The sequence below is a fragment of the Hyperoodon ampullatus genome, assembly GCF_949752795.1.
Source record: "Hyperoodon ampullatus genome assembly, chromosome: 6".
Lineage (NCBI taxonomy): Eukaryota > Metazoa > Chordata > Mammalia > Artiodactyla > Ziphiidae > Hyperoodon > Hyperoodon ampullatus.
The window spans coordinates 46,588,799-46,610,954 of NC_136919.1; the positions used below are offsets into that span (position 1 = coordinate 46,588,799).

Sequence of the window (22,156 nt, forward strand, 5' to 3'; positions counted from 1 at the left end):
ATTTTATTTGAAAAAAAGAACAAACCAAACCGAACAAAAAATCCCCAAAACTCTGAGTATACTAACAAAACACATTTATCACAGTGTGTGGTTTGAAGCCTTTGCCTTCCATCAGTGAATTTCAAATCTAAGCATGTACAATATTAGGATAACCTGGTGGGCTTGTTAAACATATTGCTGGGCCTCGCCCCCCAGAGTTTCTGAATCAGTAAGCCTGGGGTGAGGACTGAGAATTTGCATTTCTAACAAGTTCAAAGTGTTTTGAGGCTACTGCTACTGATTCAAGGATTATACTTTGAGGGCTACTGCATTAGATAATACCACAGGCTTATTCTCTATTAATCTCTATATATGTGTTTGTGATAAATCTTTGGTTTTGGAGTCCTTGAAAATTTTGTGCCTGCCATGCCCTGAAGCCGTGCATTATGCCATGTGACCCTGCTTCTTGGGCCGGTAGTATGCTATAGAGAAAGGGCTAGACATAATAGGCTGGGCATTTTTGCACAGTATATGTTGAATAATCCAATTAGAATAATCCAATCCAGTTTTGAATGCAAGACACAACATAGGCAGGTAGGTTGAAGTAGAGGCTAAGAGAAGCTTAATTCTGAGGAAATAACTGGTCAGGTCACCAGAATAGCCTCTCTTTACCTCGAGCAATGTGAACCACATTCCACTGCCATGAGGCCTGTGTGGGCGCTGAGAAGCTTCCTGTGCTCCTCCACTTACTGGTGTGACCCTAATATAAACCTGCATCTTCTCTGCTAACAACTGCAAGTCCCCTTACGTGTTTCCTGGAAGATCCTCCCACTCTGTTTTTATAGCTCTGATATCGCCATCATACCATTGAGTCTCTGCTTTCCTTTGGAAGGAAACGATATTCCAAATGAGAGAGGAGTTTTTCCATCTGCCAGAATGCGTTCGAATAGTCGCAATATATGACTCTTAGGGAACATCTTGGAATTGCCGTAAAAATCGGTAAACACATCTCATTCCAACATCCTGCTTCTCTCCTCCCTGACTGCCCCTCAGCCAGTTCATTTAGTGAAGACAGCATTAAAAAATCTTAGCAGGTTTCTCCGCTAAGGTTTCTCCCCTCCAGTCCTTTCTCCCCCAGAATAGGAGAAAGCAGATTGTAGCTTTGAAAGGGGGCGGCCACAAGCAGCTACTGTCTACAGCGCAAAAGGTGGCCTTAAAAGTAGTGAGCTTTTCCTTATGAAGGGAATGTCAGAGGCTGGACGACTGCCTAGAAACGGCCACCGAGAGGAGAGCAGCCTGAAGTCTCTCCCATTTCAGAAACTAAGAGGTGGTGACGGGGTAGCAGCTCTCGCATAGAGTGATGCTGAGAAAGCTCGTCCTCTTTGGGATAACTGCCAAGATCCAAACTTGGACCGTGGCCCAATACGGGTCCAAGTGGGGCGGGCACTTCCCGATCCGGGCATCGGGCGAGACCCTGTCAGCAGGTAATCACTGGTTGCTCTCCAGTCTGTCTCGCGACGTCATCCCACAGCGCCGGAAGTGGAGGAGTAACGTGAGCTTGTCAGCCTCCGCCGTTTCTAGGTAAGGCGCTTATCGGCCTGCCTCTTCTGCCTGCCGGGTTGGGAGCCGTGGCAGTGAGCCTCAGGCCGGGTCCGCTATTGCCTCTGAGGTGATGTGCCCTGAATAACGCTCTCACGGCTTCTTTCCCTGCAGGTGTTGCAGCATCCTCGGGCTCTAGGGCTCTGGGCTTTCCATTTCCCGCCTGCCGTGTTTTGGCGGCGCTCTCGTTGGCCTCCGTCCCACTTCGCGTTCGTTCACCTGTGCCCCTGACACCTGTACCTAGCTTGGTCGGAACACAAGCAGAGGAAAGATTAGAGAATGGGCATTGTCTAACCCAAGGAGGCGGCGCAGCCTGTCAGGAGGGACATTGTTTTCTCCAGAAACCTCCATGAGAGGAACTTGAGGGCCCTTCACAGCGTCCTCAACAGGCCTTACAGGAAGGCCAGAAGAAGCAAGCCTTTTCTCATGCAGACCAGTGATAGCGGTTCAACAAAGCAAGGATATAATTTCCATGTGGAATTAATGTGGTCCAGGTTTGGAGCCTTTTGAGAATTTGATTTATATTGGGCGTCATTAGAACACTTGAGACAGGACTCTTCACGTGGGAAGACACAACAGATTTGTGCCCTTTCACCTTAGTTGCACAGTCAGTGCTCTCGGATGATCGTTTTACATTTCCTTAGCTCTTGCTTTCATCCTACCTTCACTATTAACAAGAGTGATAGTAGTGTTGAATGCTTGTTTTTTGCCAGGTACTGAACTTTTTACTTCTTAATTTAGCCCTTGTGACAACGCTGTGGTGTAGAGCAGTAATTAATGTCGTTTTACAGCTGAAGAAATAAAGACTTAGCTTAAATAACTGGCCACAAGTCGCACAGTCCTTAGGCGGTGGAGGCAAGATTTGAACTTGAGCAGTTGGATTTTAGAGGCTTGGATGTTATCCACTATTTTATGTTGATTTTCCTCAACTGTTTATCAAGCTCCCAAACACCTTACTCTGTTGTTGTCTACTATTTTAGGGAGAAAATTGAGGTCATCAGATGTGCTCTCCCTCAAATTTCTGCCCCTGCCTTCCCTTCATACAGTCATCTAGATTACACCTATCTTTACCTTTCCTTCAGTATCAGAGGATGAGCTGTCTCCTGATCAAAGCAATTTCCTTTATTTTTGCTTCTGACCTTTCTTTTATATTTTCACCTATGAGACCTTGTTTTCATTTGTCTTTTGTGCCCTTGTCTATGTCCCAGTTACGTATAAACAAGATCAGGTTTCTCATATCCATGTGTGTGTCCCCCCCACCCCACTCCCAAGCCAGAAAGAAAGAAAAAGTTCCTAGTGATCCATCTTCCTTTGGCTCTCATCCAGTAACTCTCTTCCCCTCTCATCCAAACTTTTAAAAGAGTATTCTAAATTCTGTCTCCAACTCCTCACCTCCCGTTCCTTTCTGCAGTCTAGTTTTCAGATCTGTCATTCCCCTGAAATTTTATCCTGTAGTCACTAGTGATTGATTATCAAACCAGATAGACATTCTTCAGTCATTACTGGATTCCTTTGCTGCTTTTGAAACTTGATGATACCTTTCACTCCCTACTCCTTTGCTTCTCAGGACAATACACTCAGCTGATTTATTCAACAAACATGTACTGTGATATAGAGATGAACAAGTCAGAGTGCCTCCTTCCTTTAAAGAGCTTACATTCTAGCTGTTTTTCCATGTACCTCTCTTACCAGTCATTTCTCCTGTGGATAGTCTTCTTCCTCCTCTCCTAAAATGTTGGGTGTTTACAAGGCTTGTGACTTTGGCCCATTGTTCTTTTCATTCTGTACACACTGTCTAGGTGAGCACATCAACTAGCTTGGTTTTAACTCCCTCCTGCATGCTCCCAAATCGAAGTGTCAGCTTAGATCTCCTCTGAGTTTCGTGCTCACCTCTGACTACCCTGCTGGACAGCTCTGCCTGCGAGTCCCACAGACTGTTCAAATTCTGTCTTCTCTGAACTTACTCTTAGCACATCCATCACTAAATCTTGTTGATTTTGCCCCCTAAATATTTCTCAAATCTCTGCTCTTTTTCCTATCTCTATTATTGTCTTACTTTGGACCTTATCTTCTTTGATCTGAAATTAGATGGCCTTCTAACTGGTATCCCCCCCTCTAGTCCTATATCCGACGTTATCTATTCTCCACACTACCTACACTCCTCCCCCAAATGATCTTTGAAAACACATCTGACTGAGTCCAAGTCCTGCTAATAATATTTAAGGGGATCCGTCCATTCATCCAATCTTTTCTCTCATTTATTCAGCAAATATTTATTGTTTACTAAATTGCAAAATCCATTAGAGCTTCTAACGTTTGAGCTTTGCAACTGGTCGCCCAGGGCTCTGCTTCATCTGGACCAGCCTGCATCTCCATCCTCTTTTTTTGCCTCATACTTTAGGTTGCAGCAGCCCTGAACTGCTTCTTCATGTGCACTGTGCTGTTTCTTTGTGCACTGCCCTTGCTGTTCCCTTTGACTGGAATCTTCTCGCTGATTCCTTTCTCTACTTCCTGCTCCTCACCTAATTAGGCTGCCCACTTTCACCTAATTAACCCAGTTAATGTATAGGTCTCATTTTAGGCCCACCTCTTATCGGAAACCTTCCTTGACACCTCCTTTTTCCAAGTCTAGGTTGGATACTCCAGCTTTGTGCTCCCACAACACCCTTTGCATAGACCAATCATTATACTTTCCACATATGTTACAATTGTTTTTGAGTCTCTCTCCTCCACAAGACTGAGCCTTTTGAAGGCAGGTATGATGTATAATACCTGCATCATGCCATACAAGTGAGATGTGTTACCTCTTTATTCCCAGCACCAGGGTGGCATAAGGCACGTGGTAGGCATGCAGTAATTTTGACTGAATGATCAAATGACTGAAGACAAAAAGTATATGATGTAGTGATTACGAACCCATTTTCAGGAGTTCCCTAGTGGTCTAGTGATTAGGGTTCTGGCCTTTCACTGCCGTGGCCTGGGTTCAATCCCTGGTCGGGGTAGTGAGATCCTGCAAGCCATGCAGCGTGGCCAAAAAACAAAACAAAACAAAACCCAAAACAAGACAACAACAGCAACAAAATAACCCGTTCTCTGGAATAATTCAAATCCTATCTCTGGCACACATTGGCTGTGTGACTTGAACGTGTTACTTTTCTTCTCTAAGACTTAAATTTTCCTTAGAATGAGAGTTGTGAAGATTAAATGAGATGATGTAAGTAAGACATTTAGCAAGTACCTAGCACATGGTATGCACTTGATAAAAGTATACTGAAGACCAGCGGATCCCGAAGTACAAGACCAGACCTAGCCTAGGCCAGTGACCTCCAGAGACCCTTCCTCCGAGTTTCCTGAATGGATGCAGTCTGTTTACAAGGAGATTATAATCTCATTTGGCCAGTGGGATTACATCCATATTTCATTTTCAGAGAAGGTAAATCCGACCACACCCAATAACAAGATGTAGAGAAGAGAAGAAGAGATGTAGAGGAGAGAAGGCTCTGTGAAGGCCTCAGGGAGGAGGTGGGACTCGGAGGCTGAGAAGAATTTTTTTTTTTTTTTAGGAGGAAGGGAAGAGTACAATTCAGTACCAGGAGAGCATATTCATAATGACTTACTTGGGAGACCTGATGCAGTACGTTATACCTGAAGGATGTATGTGAGGGGAAGGGAGGAGAGAGAGGATGGGTAAATGGGACTAATTTTATGAAAAGAAGTGGGAGGTGAAATAAGTAACCTCTGTGGGGTTGAAGTATGAGAGTCTCAACTTCAAGCCTGAGGGATTTGGGATTGATCAGGGCTGTGCTGGACATTATGGTAGCCCTCAGCCACGTGTAGCTATCGTAACTTTAAGGTAAATTTAAAAAAAGCTAAGTGAGAAATTTAGTTCCTCTGTTGCACCAGCTACATTTCAGTTGCTTGATTGTCGCGTGGTGGCTACGTTAGTGTTTAGAACACTTCTATCATTGCAGAACATTCTTCTGGACAGCGTGTTCCAGGTTACCAGATTTCTGGCCTTGTGCGGCCCATCAGATCACCTGGGTCCCTTAAGAAATAATCAGAATTTCTTTCTGACCAGTCCCTACAACTCTGGAGTGAAAAGTGGGCTGAAAAATAGAGAATTAGGATTTACCCACATAGATGTGGAGATGGGGTTGCTCAGAGAGAGTAGCAAAGCATCCCACATAAGAGGAGCTAGAGGAGGGGAGAGAGAAGGAAGGGAGGAGAACCTGGATAGGATTATTATCTGGTCATTCACTTGCAAATATTTATTATATTCTTGCTGTATGCTAGGTATTAAGTGCTAGGGGTATAGTGGAAGGAAAAATGGCCTTGACTTCTGCTGTCATAGAGCTTGCAGTTTATGGAGTTTTACTGGATGAGTTATATTGAAGATTCAGGAATATCCATCCTTATGTGCTCCCCATATTCTAAAATGCTTCATTCCTAGAAGTTGGAATTGGAGGCTGAAATGGGCGAAGATATTGCTTAAGTTTAGTTAAATAAGCATCCTGTAGTCACTGCTTCAGTTTCTCAAGGTGTAGTAAATAGAAACATTATAACTTCAGAACTTTAGAGAGAATGAAGCATGTGAATGTATGTTTGTGTGGGGCAGGAGGGGTAGGTCCTATTCTGCAAAAGTCAGCCATGCTCTCAGCTGTCCACTGGATTCCCTCCTGTCCCTGCTATCCAACTGTTCTCTCTTCAGGCTTCTTTTATTATTACTGTGAGTAGTCAGTCACCAGAGGACTTATTTCCCAATGCTTAATGAAGACATACTTCATTTCTCAGTCCATTAGCTGCTCATTCATCAGTTTCCAGCAAGAGCAAACATGCCCCTCTGAACACATAACATTTAGAAGTGGGACTTGCCTGTAGCACCATCATCATTTGAGGCTCTGGGTTTAGGATTTTAGATTTACAGCTGACTCTTCATGCTCTTGCATCAGCTCCCTCACAAAGGAGTTGCCTTTTAGACCTAACTCTGGCCCACATTTAATTTATTAAATGACTCATCTCTGACTCTAGATTTCTCCACTCCAGCCTGCCTATACACAGCATCATTTCACCTCACTCTGCAGCTCAGACCCTGGCAGTTGTCTCCTATGGATTGTTAAATCTCAACTTTTTGGCCTAGTGTTCTTTCAGCACCTTTGCTTTCTTTAGGTGACTCTCTGGGGCAGCTCCTCTGGGTTGGCCAACTAAGGTCTGCTTCTCACCCCTCACCCATGGCTTGTCATTGCTGAAATCTGTACCGTCACTTGTGCTTTTTGAAGTGGAATGTCCACTCCCACTCCTTTTCTTTCTTATCGGTCCTCTTGGCTCTTGGCTTTTTCTACTGGGCAGTTTCCAAAGCCTTTCCTGACTGATCCTATTTCTGTGACTGCACGTCTTCAGCACTCATTTGCTCACTCTGCTTTGCGTTATTCTGTCTTTGCAGATGGTAGTGAAACTCTGATTTTGAAAAATCTGGTTTCTTTTCTCTCTCCTTTGGATACAAAGCTTGTGCAGAGTGGCTGATTGAGTGTTGCCTTGCCTGCAAGGGGTGTTTTGCAAAGAGAGGGTATTAGAGGCTTGAGCATTAGTAGGCTTCTGGAGTCTAGGGAGGTGTCCCAAAGATCTAGTCTGTCCCTCCCACAGTTCCCTGTTCTGCCTCTAGGTGATCTCATCCTCTCTTTTTACCCTAACTTCTGTGACACGTTGATGCCTCTCATTATATATACATTCAGTTAAGGACAAATGCTTCCTTTTTGTGTCAGAGCTGGTCATAATTCTTACAACTTTAACAACCTTGTGGCATTTACCTTTATAAACCCCTGATTCTTTCTCTTCCCTGAAACACTTTCAGTTTTACTCGAAACTGTGTCTCCTGAATTGCAATTCCCAAGACTCCAAATAAAGCACTTTATAGTCTCAAAAAATACACACACGTGCGTGCGCGCACACACACACACACACACACACACACAGTCCCTTCCCCTCCTTGAGCTTCATACCCGTATATCCTAGTGTGACTCAAGGATCTTCCGCAGGCAACGTAATCTAATTGTGTTTCAATCTGAAATCATCCCTTCTTCACTTATCATTTATCCCTAAATTATGTCTCCAGTGTATTCCTCATTTTGGGTAATGAGTATTTCCAAATTAGAAATCTTGGTTGGTGTCTCCATTCACTCCCTTGTCATTCCCCAAATGCAGTCAGCAATAAGTCTACCTTCGCAATTTCTCCTGGCTCTTTTTCCTCTCCATCCTCTTTGTTCAGGCCTCATCCCTCTCCCGAATTTCTTCTCTTTCTCTTCTACTGATATCCTACATGACCATAAAAGTTGTTTTACAAGAGAATATCAGACCCTCCAATAGTGTTGTGCAGGTTGTGTATTGCACAAAGGTGCTGCATTCACACTTTAGAAATTGTAGGTTTGTATATTTATTATGACTATCTTCTGGCAGATGGCAGTGAAATGTGTTGTCCTAACATCAGTATGTTTTGACAGTTAAGGAATGGAAACCTTGATGCCTATGGAGAACATCCTCTGTTCTTATGTCCTTAGTTCTCTGCCAGGCAAGCTTCTCACCCTTTAAAACTGAGCGTGAATATCCCTGCCTTTTTTGAGGCTCCCTACAAGAGTTAGTCTTTCCTTTCCCTGGGCTAAGGCCATATTTGGCTACTCCCTTCTTATAGTAGATATTACATTATGTTGTAATAATTGGTATATGAGTCTGCCCCATCGCACTCCAGGCCCCTGAAGGCTAGGGACAATGTTTCATCATTCTTTGATCCTCAGCAGGTAGCTTAATGTCCAGCACATAGAGTATATCAATAAACATAACAAATATTTGATTACGTAGCATGACTGAGGCAGAGAAGTGAATACTTTACCCATATTGTTTTTTTTTTTTTTTTTTTTTGCGGCACGCGGGCCTCTCACTGTTGTGGCCTCTCCCGCTGCGGAGCACAGGCTCTGGACGCGCAGGCTCAACGGCCATGGCTCACGGGCCCAGCCGTTCTGCAGCATGTGGGATCTTCCCGGACCGGGGCACAAACCCGTGTCCCCTGCATCGGCAGGCGGACTCTCAACCACTGCGCCACCAGGAAAGCCCTACCCATATTGTTTTATTTAATCCTCACAACACCTTCATGAGTCCTGTCATTATCACATTTTACAGGTGAGGAAATTGAGACTAGGGAGGTGAAGTCACTTGCCTCAAGATGAACAGCTGGTAAATGGCATGTGTGGTGGTGCTGGGGTGTGGCCCTGGAGGACCTGTGCTAGTTTTTCCAGCGATTCTCTTGTGTTTTGTCTCTCAGAGTAATGATGCGGGTGTGCTGGTTGGTGAGACAGGACAATCGGCACCAGCGAATCAAACTTCCACATTTGGAAGCAGTCATGGTTGGGCGCAGCCCCGAGACCAAGATCACTGACAAGAAATGTTCTCGACAGCAAGGTAACTGGTCATAGGATTGTGGAGATTACCATGTTTGGTTCCCTCAGATAGTGATATAATCGAAGATGTACATTTCCTGGATGCTACTGATGGAAAACCTTTTGTGTGCCATAAACAAAACTCAGGAACTGAGCTCTTCTGACCAGTGCTAGGGCCCCATGCACTCCTGACTGCACCCTCTGAAAGTGGTTAATATTCAGTGTTGGGAGCAGGCAGGTTCTGTCCTGTACTCTGGGGTGGTGGAACTGAGTTCTGCACTCTGCTTTGCCCAGGGAGATTCCTCTTTGGGCAGTGAGACAATTGAATTCTGGGATTTCCAGGTTGGAACCATGTCTGAGAAGTGATGGGTTGGTTTCATCCTTTACATTTTGCCACACACAGAGGGTGGTATCTTTAAAAGACTATGACATCTAGCTCTTGAAATGTCTTTAGTGGGATTTAATGAAATGAAAGTCCTTAGGAAAAATGTTTACCATGTACCTCATTTTTTACCTGTAAACTCCAGACGTGCTCACTGCTACCAGGCCTCCCCCTGCAGTGTGTTTGCCATAGTAGGGCTTCCTAAGGCTTGGAGCACTGATTATGGTTTTTCCCACAAGAGTTAATCTAAATGGGAAAAAGAAGAAAGCCATGCTTGAGCTGGCTAAGCCAAACATACAGAAACAGACACTACTTCTTGCTGTCTGTCTGCCTTGTCACAGCAGCAGCTGTAGGGATGTGTATGTCACCCTGTCCAGAAGCTTTTTGTTCATGTATCTGAACACAAGTATTTAGTGTTACTTCTTCCCACACATGCTCAGACTGTTCTGTCCCTGCAGTCCTTTTTCTAGACTATTCTTTCTACTCCTACCCAAGGCCAGCTGAACTTCAATTTTCCAGGAACGTATCTTTTACCTTTTTCTCTGTTGAAGGCATCTGTTGGTTTCATACAATAGTGGAAGTCTTGATTTAATCCTGAGATATAAGAGCTTGTGAGAGAAATGGGTCCCCTTTCCTGACTGCAGAGTCTGTGATCCTGAGTGGGCTAAGGGCTCTGGAATAGGGAGACTTGTGGGGATTCAGTGAAGCTGCCTTATAAAGATATTAGCAGTAGCTAAAGGAGTATGCACACTGTTGGGCATTTTATGGAAGGACCTGGAGCCCTAGCCAACTGAATAATGGATGATTTTGCTCTTAGGCCTTTGAGGAAACCCTTGTCACATTGCCTCCTGGAGTGAGGCTTCATTGTCTTGTAGGGAGAACAGGAGCAAGTGCCTGGTTCTTCATGGCATTTGGGTTTAACTTTTTTCAATCTCTTTCAGTACAGTTGAAAGCAGAGTGTAACAAAGGATATGTCAAGGTAAAGCAGGTATGTCTATTTATAACTTGGATTTCCATGTTATACTTGATGATTTTCTTACACTGTTGACTTTAGAATGTCTGTGCCAGCCAATAAAGGCTTCTCTTTCACGTGTGGAAGTGGCAGAGTAACAGAAGTGAATATTAAGCACAGTGCCTGGCACATAGTGGTGAACGTAGGAGTAGCTATATTGCTAATGGTGTTATTGCTATTATTATAATTATTTTCTGATTATTCCATAGGTAGGGGTCAATCCCACCAGCATTGACTCACTCATAATTGGGAAAGACCAAGAGGTGAAGCTGCAGCCTGGCCAGGTCCTCCACCTGGTGAATGAACTTTATCCATATATCATAGAGTTTGAGGAAGAGACAAAGAACCCTGGCTTGGAAACACACAGGAAGAGAAAGAGGTCAGGCAACAGTGATTCTGTAGAAAGGGATGCTGCCCAGGAAGCTGAGCCCAGTACAAGATTAGAACCTGGGAGCAATCCTAGCCAGTGCTCTGTGCCCCCAAAGAAGGAGAAAGATGCATCCACCAAAAAGGTGAGGGTAGTGTGCTTGATAGATGATGTGGAGATTAAATGAGGTGTAATGACCACTTAATTGTTTTGTACGCAGTAAAGCCCAGACATGCCTAAGGGGTTATTAACCATGATGAAAGAGTCACTTGTTTGTGTCACCAGTCAGTTGGGTGAATTCCCTTTATGTACTTTTCTCTTGAATTCCTGAGGTAAGCCCCTTGAAGGTAGGGTGATAGTGGCAGTGTGCTTAACACTGAGCTGCTAAAATGGGTCAGTGTATATCTATAGAAGGTTAAGATTGGAACATTCTTCATAGATCATGCGATTCACATCCTGATGTCAAAGTGGAAACTTAGGCTGTAGATGGAGTGGGAGAGGGCAAAGAAGATGCAGTTCACACTCTGGTGTTTCCAACCTCTGTCTAGACATGCAGCTCTGAATATGGGAAGAAAATGGGAATGGTTTATGGTTTATAAAGGAAAAGATTGAGGTAAAGAGATATAGTTTAATTCTTAAAGACTGACCTTATTTCCAAGTTTGGTTGGACTTTGCTGACGTCCAGTATTAACTACTGACAAATTTAACTATCGCATTTGTGATTTACATTGCCCCTTTTTGCTTTAGGAATCATTGGGCCACTGGAGTCAAGGCTTGAAGATTTCAATGGAGGACCCCAAAGTGCAGGTCAGAATAAAATTTTGCCATTGAAATACATTTCACGTTTTAAATGATCACTTCACAGAGTTCATAACTACAAATGAAATCAAAGGAGATCAGTCCTTCTGAGTGAGATTCGTTTTACTGGGCTGTTTTGTGAGATCAAGTGGCTTTTCTCATTGTCAGTAAGTTAGCAATTGGAGTTCTTTGGAGAGAAGCCAAGTTTCTCAAATGAATATCCCTTCTGCCTTGTTCCTCCTAAACTTCTGGGTACTATTATTATAAGGGAAGTTGTGTTAACCTTAGTGTGGTCTCTTTCAACAGAGTGTCAGATAATGTATAGTGACTGTAGTTACTGGGCTGCCCTGGGATTAATAGTCAGGTGTCATCCTGGGAGGAGTCTGAGTTCTTAAATTACATCCTGGGGTGACAAGGGGCAATCTGATAGGGCTTCTTGGAGCACACTTGCATGTATCTTGTGGTCTGCTGTGTTAGAGTGAGAAGGGTGCATTTGAATTCATGCCTGCAGGGGTTTTACATCAGATCCTCAGTGGATCTGTGTGTTCTGTGTAGTGTGGTGACTGAAAACGCAGACTGGAGTCAACTAGATCTGTGTTGGAATTCTAGACTTCCCACTTAGTACTGATAACTATGTGGCCTGGTGCAAGACACTCAACTTATCTGAGTCTCTGTGCTTTCATCGGTCAAAATTGGGATACTAAGACCTTCTGCGCAAGATTGTGGTGGGAATTAAGTGAGTTAATGAATGTGACTGTATCTGGCACACACAAGATGCGCTGTAGATATCTGTTTCCTTCTCTTGTGCCCCTCTGTAGGTTTACAAAGATGAGCAGGTGGTGGTGATTAAGGATAAATACCCCAAGGCTCGTCACCACTGGCTGGTCTTACCATGGGCCTCCATTTCCAGTCTGAAGGCTGTGACCGGAGAACACCTTGAGCTCCTCAGACACATGCACACCGTCGGGGAAAAAGTGATTGCAGACTTTGCTGGGTCTAGCAAACTCCGCTTCCGATTGGGCTACCATGCCATTCCCAGCATGAGGTAAGCCTTGTGGGGAGTGCTTGTGTGTCCTGGTTCTATCTAGGTGGACAGATGGATTCAGCCTGGGTCTGCTGACTGTGCTCATAGCCCTGAGGTCCAGGGGAGTAGGGTAGGGTGTTTCCAAGGCAGGTGGGGTGAAACTTCAACCCTCCTGCCTGACTTGCTCATAAGCCTTGAGTTCCTACTTCTGCTTATAATTCGATAACATACAGTTCTTTGTTCTTCTCAAAGTGTAAACTCTGAGAGCCTAACTTATGAACTAGATGAAGCAGCTTCATTGCCTTCGGGTGAAGAACTGTGGTCAGTGGCTTTTATCAGATTTTTCAGAAGCATCTATAACCCCTAAATGATTAGGGACCATTGCTTTGAAGGAGGCAAGCATCACTGAATTCTTTCATGACAGCCTAGTAGATCTAAGATTTAAAATAAAATGAGAAAAAAGTGTAGAGCCTGTTTTCCTTTGGCTCATACCCGAAGGATTCAGAAAGGAATGATTGATTCTTTTCAAGGAATGAAAGCAAGGCAGATCTCCAGTTCTTTTGAGCTAAGCAACAAGATAAGCAGAGTAATTGGGTTTCTGAGTCTTTATCTTAGGCTGTTTTTTTTTGGGGTGGTGGTGGTAAAATATACATAACATAAAATTTACTATTTTAACTATTTTTAAGTGTACAGTTCAATGGCATTAAGTACATTCACATTGTTGTGCAACCATCACCACCATCTATTTGTAGAACTTTTTTCATCTTCCTGAACTACCTCTCATTCCTTCCTGTCCCTAGCCCTTGGCAACCACGATTCTACTTTCTGTTTCTATGAATTTGACTTCCCTAGGTACCTCATATAAGTGGAATTATACAGTATCTGTTGTTTTGTGGCTGGATTATTTCACTTAGGATAATGTCTTCAAGGTTCATCCATATTGTAGCATGTGTCAGAATTTCTTTTGATTATTTTATTTAACCACCTAACAGTCTTCACATTTTATTAGGTGGGTAATTATGACTTAGATTACTGGTCACTTTAACAAGTGAAATTTTTGTGCCCCATTTTTTCCCCATCAATACTCTTTATTTTAAATTGAGGCATAACTTACATACAATAAAATGCACAATAAGATCTATAGTTTGATCAGTCTTGATGTATATGCCATGTAACTATCACTGTGATCAAGATACAGAACGTTTCTATCATCTCCCAGGAAGTTCCCTTGTGCTCCTTTCTTGCAACCCTCCCCTCAATCCCCAAGTGTTGTTCTCCTTTCTTTCAGCATAGATTAGTTTTGTCTGTTGTAGAACTTCATGTAAGTGGAATCATACAATGTATACTCTTTTTCTGTCTGTTTTTGGTCAGCATAATGGATTTTGAGATTCATGCATGTTGTTGTGTATATCATGGATATACTTCATTTTTTTGCTCTTGTATAAATACCCAGAAGTGGAATTGCTAGGTCACAGGGTGGAAGTTATGTTGTATCTCATTAAAAAAATATTTTTTAATTGTTAAAACCTTATTCAAAAATTTACGGCAAAAAGTCACCCATAATCCTATTTCCCTAATGCTGCAGAGCTCATGACTAACAGCCCTTGATCACAAAGCCCTTTTCACGTAGTAATCATGGTGGCCATACCTTTTTTTTTTTTTTAATTGGGGGGCTTCCCTGGTGGCGCAGTGGTTGAGAGTCCACCTGCCGATGCAGGGGACACGGGTTCGTGCCCTGGTCCGGGAAGATCCCACATGCCGCAGAGCGGCTGGGCCTGTGAGCCATGGCTGCTGAGCCTGTGCATCCGGAGCCTGTGCTCCGCAACGGGAGAGGCCACAACAGTGAGAGGCCTGTGTACCGCAAAAAAAAATATTTTTTTTAAATTGGGGTATAGTTGCTTTACAGTGCTGTGTCAGTTTCTGCTGTACAACGAAGTGAATCGATTATATGTGTACATATATCCCCTCCCTCTTGGACCTCCCTTCCCCCGCCCCCATCCCACCCATTGAGGTCACCACAGAGCACCGAGCTAAGCTCCCTGTGCTATACAGCAGATTCCCACTAGTTATCTATTTTACACATGGTAGTGTATATATGGCAATCTTAATCTCCCAATTCATCCCACCCCCTGCTTCCCACCCTGTGTCCACACGTCCGTTTTCTGCATCTGCTGTTGTACTAAGGAGAATGCTAAAGGCAAGAGCTGTGACTGGTGTGGGTGGGAAGCAAAATGACCAGTAAGTAAAGTTTCCAGTTACATATCCTTTTATGATCACTCTTTTTTTTTTTTTTTTTTTGCGGTACGCGGGCCTCTCACTGTCGTGGCCTCTCCCGTTGCGGAGCACAGACTCCAGACGCGCAGGCTCAGCGGCCATGGCTCACGGGCCCAGCCCCTCCACAGCATGTGGGATCCTCCCGGACCGGGGCACGAACCCGTGTCCCCTGCATCGGCAGGCGGACTCTCAACCACTGTGCCACCAGGGAGGCCCTATGATCACTCTTTATGATATCATTTTGAATAAATTAAAGATAGGAAAGAAAAGGTAATAAATTAAATATTTTTTCTATTGTAAAAGTAATATATTTTCAACTTAGAAAATATAAAACTGGAAGTATGAAGTAGAACAAAGATCTTCCATAATATCACCACTAATTAAACTCTAGACCTTATTCGAATTTCAGGCATTTTTCTTTCCATTTTTTTTCTGCTCCAGGATCCCACATTGCATTTATTTGTTGTCCCTCCTTAGTCTCCCTGATCTGTGACAGTTCCTCCTCCTTTTCTGGTTTTCATGACCTTGACACTTTTGATGAGTACTGGCTAGTTGTTTTACAGGATGTCTCTCAATTTGAGTTTGTCTGATGTTTTTTCATGACTAGATTGAGGTTATGCCTTTTTTTTTTTTTTTTGCCAATATACCACAGAAATGATGTGTGTCCTTCTCAGTGCATCATATCAAGGAGTGCATGATGTCGAGATGGTTTGTTGCTCATGATATTCACCTTGATCACTTTGTTGAGGTGGTGTCTGCCAGGTTTCTCTACTCAAAGTTACTATTTTTCCCTTGTAATTGATGAATATCTTGGGGGGAGATGTTTAAGACTATGCTACTATATATTTTCTCCTCAAACTTTTGCCCAGTGATTTTAGCAGCTATTGGTGGATCTTGCCTGCAACAGTTATTATTATGGTGTTTACCTAATGGTAATTTTATGTTTCCCTCATTCCTTCTAATTTATTAATTGGAATTCCTCTGTGTGGAAGAGCTGTCCTTCTCCCCCATTATGTATTTATTCAATACACGTATGGACTCATGGATATTTATTTTAGTCTATAGGATTTAATTTAATCTACCTCTGTTTATTGCTCAAATTGTTCCAGCTTTGGTCATTGGAAATTCCTTTAGATTGGCTCCTGTATCACTTTGACATGCCCCAAACATTTTTTGAGCTCTTCCTTATTTTCTGGCTCCTTATTTTTTGGAACACTATGTTCCAGGCTTGTCTTATATTTTTCCTGTTCTAGCCCTGGAATGAACCACTTTTCCAAAGAGCCCGAGTTCTTTTTAGTGGATAATGACATTTATAAGCCAAGACTAGGGCACGAGGTTTCTTTAGAGAGAAGTAGTTGGTTCCAGAGTGTCTTTGCTTCTAGGCCCTCTTAGCAGATGGAGCCAGGAAATACATGCATGAATCCTAACCCACACAGATACATGCACCTCTCTGTTTATTTCTCTGTTTACCTACCTGTACATTTGTATGAAAAGCCATGAGCTCATGCTGATACTTCTGATTCCAGTCCAATTCCACAGGTTCATCCTTGTCTTCCCGTTTCCTTTTTTGTGACTTCTTTCTCCAACAGTGAGAAATTTGGCTCTCTTTAGGTACAATTAGTTCACTTATTTGTTCAGTCCTAGTGTACACATAAAATAGTTGCAGAATTGCTAATCCACACCCAGGTGAGAAAGACATTTTACTTATTAGAGTACAGTCTTTGTATAACGTTCTTTTTATCTTTACAGAATCCAGTCAAAATACTGTTTTCCAAGCTTAATTAGGTAGTTATTTTCTTTCTGACTCCCTTCAGTGTGGTTCCTTTTTCATTTGTAATACAGTTAGGTTTATTTGTTACTGCTTATTATTCCATTTTAAATTCCCACACGGCACTGGTTGGTTTTGATGATTTATTGGGAGAATGTGAAATATTACTGATTCTAAGAGTCAGAGCTATACAAAAAGTCATCCTACTTGGTTTAACAAGTCCAAAAGCAAACTCTTGGTTTTCTTCCTCAAACCTGCTTTTCCTGAAGCTTCTTCATCTCAGCAAGTGGCACCTCCCCAAACCCACATCCAATCCATTAGTTGGTCCCTTTGGTTCTATTCCAGAATATATTCAAAATTGGATTGCTTCTTGTCATCTCGACTGCTATAGCTCCTGTCTAAAACATGATTATTTCTGGCCTGGACTGCTGCAGCAGCAGCCTCCTAACTGGTCTCTCTGTATCCATCCTTACCCTTTCTACAGTCCTTTATCCACACAGTAGCCAGAGTGATCTTATAAAGTGTCAATCAGATAACAGGACTCCCCTGCTTAAAATCCTTCAGTGGTTCCCCAGTGTAATCAGAATAAAATGCAAACCCTCTGCCAACCTATAAGACCCTTTATGATCTGGCTTCTACCTAGTCCCTGCTCCTTGTTTCCAGCCATTCCAGCCATATTTCCTTTCTGCTCCTTGGTTGCACCAAGCCCTTTTTCAGGGCCTTCACACTTGGTCTCCCCACTCCTTGAAACACTCTTTCAGATCTTTGCTTTCATGACTGCTTTCTCAGCTCAAATCACTGCCTGGGAGAGGCCTTCCCTGGACACCCTAGCTACTTAAAGAGGCAGCCTCTACCCTCAGGCACTCTCCATCCCATTTCCCTGTTTATTTTTTTCTTAGCAATGTTAACATTTTGAATTTTTCTTGTTTATCTGTTTACTTATTTATTATTTCTCTCCCATCATTAGAATATAATTTCTGTAAGGGCATAGGCCTTTCCCATTTTGTTCACTGCTAAATTCCCAGTGCTAGTACAGTGCTTGGCCCGAGTAGGTACTTCATGAGCTGTAAATAGTCTTTTTTTTTAAAATTAGGATATAGTTGCTTCACAATGTTGTGCTAGTTTCTGCTGTACAGTGAAGTGAATCAGCCATATGTATACACATTTCCCCTCCCTTCTGGTTTTCCCTCCCCTCAGAGCATCGAGTAGAGTTCCCTGTGCTATACAGCAGGCTCTCACTGGTTGTCTATTCCATACATAGCAGTGTATACATGGCAATCCCAATCTCCCAATTCATCCCATCCCCTTTCCCCTCTCGGTGTCCATGCATTTGTTCTCTACGTCTGTGTCTCTATTTCTGCTTTGCAAATAAGATCATCTATACCATTTTTTAAGATTCCTCATATATGCATTAATATATATTGGTTCTTCTCCTTCTGGCTTACTTCACAACATATGACAGTCTCTAGGTACATCCATGTCTCTACAAATGACCCCATTTCGTTCCTTTTAATGGCTGAGTAATATTCCATTGTGTATATGTACCACATCTTTATCCATTCATCTGTTGATGGACATTTAGGTTGCTTTAAATAGTCTTAAGTGAATGAATGAATGAGTGGAGTTAAATGGAAACACTATCAATATTTTACATACCCATACTTTTTGTCATTTTGATTAAGCTGGGTTTAATGGTCAATCTTTGTTTCCTCTCAACTAGCCATGTACACCTTCATGTGATCAGCCAGGATTTTGATTCTCCTTGCCTTAAAAACAAAAAACACTGGAATTCTTTCAATACCGAATACTTCCTCGAATCACAAGGTAAACAGTGTTCTTTGGTTTTTACATTTGTTTCATTTTCTCAGTTGTTCTTTTTTTTAAATAATTAATTAATTAATTTTTGGCTGTGTTGGGTCTTTGTTGCTGCGCATGGGCTTTTTCTAGTTGGGGTGAGCGGGGACTACTCTTCGTTGCAGTGTGCAGGCTTCTCATTGCGGTGGCTTCTCTTGTTGCAGAGCATGGGCTCTAGGCGCGTGGGCTTCAGTAGTTGTGGCACGCAGGCTCAGTAGTTGTGGCTTGCAGGCTCTAGAGTGCAGGCTCAGTAGTTGTGGTGCACGGGCTTAGTTGCTCGGCGGCATGTGGTGTCTTCCCAGATCAGGGATCGAACCCATGACCCCTGCATTGGCAGGTGGATTCTTAACCACTGCCCCACCAGGGCCCTTCTCAGTTGTTCTTATACTTGATTCATTTGTTTCCCAAAATAACTTGGCTTCAAAAACCCATGTACAACTTTGTGTTGCCTGTACAGAGAGCCCCATTAAAAGAAACTGGGCTATTTGGACTGTGGTAGGATTGCCACTTTGCTGTGAGCAGCCTTCTTGGGGGACTTAGAATGCTGTTATGTCAGGGTATAAAAAAGATTGTTTATTTTAACAATGGGGGACTTCAGAGGTGGTCCTGAGAATAAACTCAGCTAGGAGGAACTTGGGGGCTGCCTTCCGTCAAGAGTGGTTACTTAACAGGGGAAGGCTGTGTATACAGAAGGAAGCATTTCCCAGTGTGTATACTGTGAAACTTCATCATGCTGGGATGTTAATGATGACAGCTCCTATTGATCAAGGGATAACTAGGGGTAAAGCCCTGTGATAATAAGCCTTTGACATAGTAACATGGATTGCTTAGAGTGTATCCTGAAGGAATGTAATCATCTCAGAAATAAGTTGCTCAGATTTAGAACCTGACTGAGCCCATTTTCCCAATAGTGAATGTAACCTCAAGTTTACTAGCTTTAAGGATACCTGGCATATTTGGGAGTCAGATTTTCTTCCTTCCTTCCTTCCTTCCTTCCTTCCTTCCTTCCTTCCTTCCCCACTCCCTCCCTCCCCCCTCCTCCCTCACCTTTCTTTCTTTCTCTCTCTTCCTTCCTTCCTTCCTTCCTTCCTTCCTTTCTTTTTTTTTTTTTTTTTTTTTTTGTATCTGGGCTCTAAACTCTATTTCCTTGCTTGCAGCTGTGATTGAGATGGTACAAGAGGCTGGCAGAGTGACTGTCCAAGATGGGGTGTGTGAGCTCTTGAAGCTGCCCCTCCGTTGTCATGAGTGCCAGCAGCTGCTGCCTTCCATTCCTCAGCTGAAAGAGCATCTCAGGAAGCACTGGCCAAAGTGATTCTGTGGAGCCTGAACTTCTGCAGCAGGTGTGGCTGATTGTTTAGACCAAATTCCTGACACCTGTTCTGGATTGTGTGTGAACTTTTATTTCTTGAATTAAAACATGCAATTTTTTTTTCAAAGCTTGTTCTATTCCTGAGTGGCCACAAATATGGGGTGACTTGAATAGTTCAGGAATTAGGAATTAGGGTTTGTCATGGATGTGTTCTCTGGTGAGGGTGGCTGAGATAGTCCTGGCCCACCATCTCCAGGAGCCACATCAGGTCTGACTAATGGGAGCAAAGCCATGTTCAAACTGATCAAACACAGGATATAGAGGCAGAGGGCTGCTTATATATTTCTGTTTCTTACATTTATCCTCCCTCCTCAGAGGCAGGTGGTACCCTTTCATCAGAGTAGCCAGAATGGTCTCTTATTTATCCCGAAGGCACTGATTGGTCTTGTTCTTTGATCTCAATCTGGTCTGTAATATTCTCTCTCTTTCCCTCCTTCATAGGGAGACTTAGTTTCTTCTGTCCCCTTCATTGCTTTCTATCCCAAACCACCCAAATGTTCCTCTTCCCAGGAAGTCTGTCTCATCAGTTCTCCTTCACTCTGAGCAAACAGGCTAGGTGAGGGGGTAGAAGGATGGAGTTTTCTTCTAATATCAGGAGTTCCTGGATGGTATGGAAATACTCAGCCATATGTTCATCACAGTTCAGCTGTCAAGTCTTCTTGGTGTCTTGCTTAGATCTGTTGTCTGAAAATAAAGTTCATTTGTTTGGGGGTCTCTCTTAGGTAATTGAAAACTATCAGGAGGTCAGCTAATAGTCACAAAGTCAGCTCTGATGCACAAAAAGATAGTTGTTGAATGAAAAGTTGCACAGAGCCCCATTGCTTTCCCTCAGAACAAATTTGGATGGAACAGTTGGATTAAGTTACTTTTTGGATAACATCAAAACTAAAGGTGAAGCGAAGTCTAAAACATTATTTTTGATGAGTTGTTGTTATATTTGGCGGTGTGACATTTTTTGCTCTTGTTTTTTTTTTAGAAAAAGAACATCTTAACAATAACTTTTCTCTGAAGAGAGAAAAACTTCAATCCACAGAGACCACATTTGACCTGTGTCTTTCACAAATAAACAAGATGCCACAGTGGTTTTTTGGTGGGCATGGGTATAGTCATAATTAGTAGTAATTAGTGATTATAGCAGCTAACACTTGTCCAGCTCCTTCGTTTCTGGTATTATGTTAAGTCCTCTATCCAAATGATCTCATTTACTTCTTACTGTATGTAACTCTGGGATAGCTACTATTGTTATGCCCCTTTAAAGGATGAAGATCTAAAAATCTGTAAAAGATCCTGGGCTCCAAAGTTGGTCTTGGTTCTGGTGCACTGAACTCATTATTTTCCCTCTCAGCTGAACAGTAAAATGCAGTACTAACCAGCAGAGGTCACAGACCCGCAGGGGCCTTGGGCCTGTGCTGACCAAAAGTTTCAATGGCTTTCGTTGATTTCTCTGAGGCTGGTCATTTCCTTTAAAGCCCTTTTGTCCAACATTTTTCGTCTCTGTCCTCTGTTCCTTCTGCATTCCAGGAATGTAGTCCTTATCTTATCAGCCCAGCTTATCCATAAATAGTTCCTTATCCAATAAATAGTTCCTTCTGTCTGGCTCAACTCTGGACCTTTGAGCCTGCCCAATTGTCTGCTTCCTCTCCTGCAGTGGTTGCCTCCTTACCCTGTGGCCCATGGCCTTCTCCCTCGACCCTGTGGAGGGGATGTGGCTTCATAGCTTTTCCTTTGGTGTCATCACTATGACTCTTTCTAGAATCATGGGCTTGTTGGTTAAGAACAGACTCTGGATTCAGATCTGGGTTCCAATCCTGGCTCAGGTACTCAAGAGCTGAGGGATCTTAGGCGAGTTACTTATTTTCCCTGAACTTCAGGGTTATAAGCATTAAATAGAATAATCCATGTAAAAGATTTACCATAGTGTCTGGCACAGAGAAGGGCTCGATAAATGGTAACTGGAAGCTCTGCTTTTATTTTGGTGGGGGGAATGGTGGGGATTGGGAAAGAGGGTTCACTTGATCTATCCCCTTCTCCACATCTGATGCCTTAGAACCCAGAGAAACTCTCTTTCTAAAGGTATACTCCATGGACTCCTGAGACCAGAATTACTAGTTTCCTTTTAAAAAATATGAATACCTGGGTTCTACCCCAGAACTATTGAATCACAATCCCCTGGGTCTAGGAATCAGCACTATATAACAAACATTCAGGATGATCTTTATTCATACTAAATTTTGAGAACCAGAGTATAAGTCAGCCCTTGGCTTCAAAACACCTTGCATTTCTGAAGCTTCCAGATTAGGCTGTGT

At 42.9% G+C, this 22,156-nt stretch overlaps 1 protein-coding gene across 3 annotated transcripts; it reads left to right on the forward strand.

The window, feature by feature from the left end:
• Positions 1-8,887: 8,887 nt before the first annotated feature.
• Positions 8,888-19,917, forward strand: APTX (aprataxin; the record flags this gene model as incomplete). Of its 3 annotated transcripts, none has more annotated exons than XM_079705744.1 (7): positions 8,888-9,024; positions 10,326-10,372; positions 10,606-10,908; positions 11,511-11,570; positions 12,380-12,606; positions 18,348-18,451; positions 19,639-19,917. In XM_079705744.1, 7 exons carry the CDS (start codon positions 8,892-8,894, stop codon positions 19,791-19,793), a joined length of 1,029 nt encoding a protein of 342 aa, XP_079561870.1. In that variant the 3' UTR covers positions 19,794-19,917. The 3 variants fall into 3 exon arrangements, with proteins under 3 accessions (XP_079561870.1, XP_079561872.1, XP_079561871.1); XM_079705746.1 differs by having other exon boundaries at positions 8,892-9,024; positions 10,606-10,692; XM_079705745.1 differs by lacking the exon at positions 10,326-10,372 and having other exon boundaries at positions 8,892-9,024; positions 10,721-10,908.
• Between the last annotated feature and the right edge of the window lie 2,239 nt (positions 19,918-22,156).